Source organism: Pistacia vera, unplaced genomic scaffold (genome assembly GCF_008641045.1).
Source record: "Pistacia vera cultivar Batoury unplaced genomic scaffold, PisVer_v2 Contig372, whole genome shotgun sequence".
Lineage (NCBI taxonomy): Eukaryota > Viridiplantae > Streptophyta > Magnoliopsida > Sapindales > Anacardiaceae > Pistacia > Pistacia vera.
The window spans coordinates 277,958-282,624 of NW_022196193.1; the positions used below are offsets into that span (position 1 = coordinate 277,958).

A 4,667-nucleotide genomic window follows, 5' to 3' on the forward strand; every position below is an offset into this window, starting at 1 on the left:
AAATTTGATCTCTTCTTAATTGGTTTAGAAGGTAAAACTTTTCATTCAGTTTCTTTCCACTTTGACCCTCTCTATCCGAGTGGCTCCACTCTAGCGCTAGGGTAAAAAAGTGTTTAATTTTTAATTTTAATTTTAATTTTTATAAAGTTAAAAATAACTCTTATTTACATTTACTATCTCTTTTTAAAAACATAATATTTTATTTTTATATAAATATAACAATTTAATTTATTTTTTAGTTTTAAAAAAATTTAATATTTAATTTGGAGAATATTAAAAAAAAAAAAAAATCTAATACTTAAGTGGAGCAGTTGTAACGCTAGAATCTATTCTAGTGCTGTAGTCGCTGGAGTAAAGACATAAAGTTGTAAAAGGAAAGTTGTGGATGGGTTAAAAAGGAAAAAAAATTGATAAAATATTTTTTCAACTAAATTAATTAAAAAAAATCAGATTATAAGTTGTCAAAAAAAAAAAAAAAAAAGTCTTTTTTAAGTAGTTTTTGTAATATTAAAGGTTAACCCAACAAAAAAATTTAACTCGAAACCTAATCACAAAGATCTGAACTAAAAAGTCAAACCCAAAGCTCTAACTGCTAGAGCCGATGCCGCCTTGGCCGAGATTGGCTAGGTTGTCGCAGCCTTGGCTTCGATTGGACAAGGCTACTCTAGGCCCATGCTGCCAGCAAAGAGTGGCGACCTGACTAGGGGTTAGAAAATGTTATCCGGTGTAGGTGGAATCTTTCTATCCATCATCCATGACGCATGCCATCTGTCCCTTTCCTATAAGAAAATTTGGACTAGTCAAGAATTGCTAGCCCGATATATATATATATATATGCCTACTAGTGATTTTCATCCAGCAAAAACAGTTAAATAATTGAAAATACTTATGTTCGTAAGAAAGTATTTTGTAGAATATCATGTTTTTAGTGTTTCTTTTTAGAGAACAATTTTAAATATTTTACCAAATGAATTGTCAATTAATATTATTAGCAAAGTATGATCTCAGTAAATTAGATCTCTAACTAGTAACCACTAAGATCACTCTCCACAATCCCAAAGTAGAATAATTATTATAGATTCTTAAAAATTGAATTTTAGCCCAAAGCATCTTTATAATTTTGAAAATATTCTGTGCATTCAATCCAAAATTAATATATTAATGCTTAATCTCATAGTAAGTTCAATTAAAAATTTAAATTTAATTAAAATTTGACAAGAAATATGATTTATAAAGAGTAACATCCTAGTTACATTAGTAAGTCATTTTTTGTTTAGTATTTCATATTATTTATATGCATAATAATTGATTATATGTACTTATTTTAAGACTTATGAGAAGTTCAGATTTTAGATAATTAGTGAGATACTGAGATGTGAATTGTGACAAACAATATATTCTTTATAAATGATGGGTAATTAACAAGGCAATTACGTGGAAGTCCCAATGGTCAAAACCGGCAACTCACGTTTTCTCTAAAGTTTAAAATTAAAGTTTGAATTGAGTTTGAGTGGTGTGTGTGTGTCCTCACTGGCTTCACACCAACCAATTACAGGTAAAACTTGAAGCTATATATAGCAGAAAAAGGATGGATTGAATAAGTATATTTCAATCTCAAAACTTAACTTGCTCACAAGAAAGCAAAATGGCAGAATTATTCATCAAGCAGGCAAAGCAATATGCGCAAACTAGGCCGTCTTACCCACCAGATTTGTTTCAATTCATTGCCTCCCATGCGCCCCACCACAACCTTGCCTGGGATGTTGGTACCGGAAGCGGCCAGGCTGCTAGATCTGTAAGTTCATCCTTTCCTTTTGCATTACTTTATTCATTAAACTATTTCACGAGACAATGGGTTATCTCATTCCAAGTTTCCATTTGTGTACGATTCCTTAAAATTGGCCAAGGATCTTGCAGATTATGTAATTCTTTCACAATTGAAATTTGATTTAATTTCATTGTTCACACATTAATCTCAGCTGGCTGGAATCTATAAGAACGTGATAGCTACAGACACAAGCCCAAAACAACTAGAATATGCATCAAAGCTTCCCAACATTCGATATCAATGCACTTCTCCAATCATGTCCTTCTCTGAGCTTGAACAAAATGTGGCAAAGCAATCAAGTGTGGATTTAGTGACCATTGCTCAAGCCATACACTGGTTTGACCTCCCAAAATTTTACCAACAGGTAAAATGGGTTCTTAAGAAACCTCATGGAGTAATTGCTGCGTGGTGCTACACTGTACCACAAGTTAATGACTCTGTAGATGCAGTTTTCCAACCATTTTACACCGTTGATTGCGAGCCTTACTGGGAACCGCAACGTAAAATGGTTGATGAAAAATATATAAGCATTGATTTCCCATTTGAGGCAGTGGATGGGAAAGAAAATACGGGTCCATTTGAGTTTGTAATAGAGAAGTTGATGGATTTAGATACTTATTTTACTTACCTAAGGTCATGGTCAGCATATCAGACTGCTAAGGACAAGGGCGTGGAGCTTCTCACAGACAATGTTGTTGAGAATTTTAAGCGTGCTTGGAATGAAAATGGACATAGCCAAAAGGTTGTTCGATATCCAGTTTATCTTAGGATTGGGAAAGTCGGAAATAATAATTGAAGATGAAAAAGTGAAATCAATTGTGTTCTGTTGATTTTAGATTGAAAATTAATTTTTGTCAGTTGCTTTTATGTTGTTTTATGTTTCTGTTAAGTTTCAATCTCTTTTCGTAATTCATTTTTCAACTAATTATTCAATTTTTACTGGGTAACAAAAGTGTTAAGAAAGTTTAATTACAGGTGATTTAGCTTAGCAAGGAGTTTAAGCTAAATACAACTGTCATTCACTCAGCAACTTCTTCAAGATTCGTTTTTATATTCTCTTAGTTGATTTTACGGAGTTTGTTTTAACCAATATTAGTTGTATTTCTTTCGTTCTTTTCATTGCTTTTGAGACTTTTCATCTGACAAATTTTCATTGGTTGAGTCTTTTATATTGTACTAGGCAATTCTATAAAAGAAATATAATACTCAATCTTCATTTGAGCTGAGAAAATATTCCTCTTAAGTTTTCTTCCAAACTTTTACTTTGTATCAAAGCTTCCAAGCCCACGCCAATGTCAACGGAAGCAAACAATGAGGCTGATTCAAATACCTCAACTTTGGCCACTGGAGCATATTTATCTATCGTCACATCAATTATGGCACAACCCATAAACACCAACAACGGTAGAGCTCTTCTCAGCAGTTCAATAGGTCAAAGCTTTGCAATTAAGCTTCAGAAAAACAAATACATGCTTTGGAAGACGATGGTGACCAAAGCAATTTGAGGTCATCGTCTTGATGGGTTCATTTTTGGAAACCGACCTTGCCCACTAGATCTCATCCCGGCTAAAGCAACAACTCTAGGAGTTATTGCCATGTAAGTAACATTCTTTCGTTGTCATATCTTGATCGAGTATGGATTCACAGATCGTCAAAATCCTAAACTCGATATCATTCTGAATCATCAATCAATATGTCCGGAACTCGTCATCACGAAATTACCTTCGTATAATTAATGTTATACTATGATAAGTGATTTTGGTTTATGAATTTTATCAACATTCATCCAGGAACTCAGATCCAGAAGGAGTCAATGGGTACTCTCGATCCTATAATTTTGGGTCAACGAATCCCGTCTTGACCATCGTTCATTTCCACGTATGAACAACGCATGAGCAAGTAGGCTTTAACATACAATGCATGGCTAGTCTCGTACTTATACACCATATGAACCATGTGCATCTGTACCTGGTCCGACCACGATGTCCCTGGGTAAAGGACTACATCGTACACTAATATGACCAAACGATAAATCATTGACTATATGCAAATCCATGTGATTCATCGTTCGTCGGTCACATTCGAAAAACAGTTCACCAACCGTTAATCCATACTAATACCCTAGTGATATGACTATCGTTATCATCCGTACTTATATCAACTCATGATATCTTTTTTTTTTTTTTTTTTTTGAATCATTCAATATGCCTTTTGTCGTGAGAAAGGACATTGGAAGAAAGATTGTCCGAAGTTGCAGAAGAAAGAGGGCAAAGCTGCTTTTGATGCATACGTTGTTGAGCATGAAGAAGATGAGTCTGATTTCTCTCTAGTTAGCCTACTATCCACCTCTAGATCAAATGAGTGGATTATGGATTTTGGTTGTATCTATCATATGTGTCCTCACCAGGAGCGGTTCTTTAATTTTGAAAAACGTGATGCAGTTGTTTATATGGGCAATGATGATGCTTGTAAAACAACTGGGATAGGTTCAATTCGGTTGAAGAATCATGATGGCTCAACTAGAACGCTAATAGATATTCGGTATGTACCGAAGTTGAAAAAGAATCTCATCTCTTTGGGAGCCTTGGAATCTAAAGATTTCACGGTGAATATGCGAGGTGGAATTCTAAAGGTTTCTTCAGGCGCTCTTGTGGTAATGAAAGGCACAAGGAGAAACAACTTGTATTACTATAATGGTAGTACAGTTATTGGAACGGCAGCTGCAGTCGCATATAAGGATGCAGATTCAGAAATGCTTAGGCTGTGGCATATACGTTTGGGGCATGCAGGTGAAAAAAGCCTTACTTAGTTTGGTGAATCAAGGCTTATTGAAAGGTGC

The 4,667-nt window shown here is 34.4% G+C and overlaps 1 protein-coding gene across 1 annotated transcript; it reads left to right on the forward strand.

The window, feature by feature from the left end:
* Positions 1-1,529: 1,529 nt before the first annotated feature.
* Positions 1,530-2,688, forward strand: LOC116140434 (putative methyltransferase DDB_G0268948). Its single transcript, XM_031426065.1, has 2 exons — positions 1,530-1,795; positions 1,980-2,688. The coding sequence occupies exons 1-2, from the start codon at positions 1,646-1,648 to the stop codon at positions 2,622-2,624; spliced, it is 795 nt and encodes a 264-aa protein (XP_031281925.1). The 5' UTR covers positions 1,530-1,645; the 3' UTR covers positions 2,625-2,688.
* The last annotated feature ends 1,979 nt before the right edge of the window (positions 2,689-4,667 follow it).

Coding starts and splice junctions, on each gene's coding strand:
- LOC116140434 (XM_031426065.1), top strand. CDS start 1,646: ATGGCAGAATTATTCATCAAGCAGGCAAAGCAATATGCGCAAACTAGG. Junction 1,796..1,979: donor GCGGCCAGGCTGCTAGATCT/GTAAGTTCATCC, acceptor CATTAATCTCAG/CTGGCTGGAATCTATAAGAA.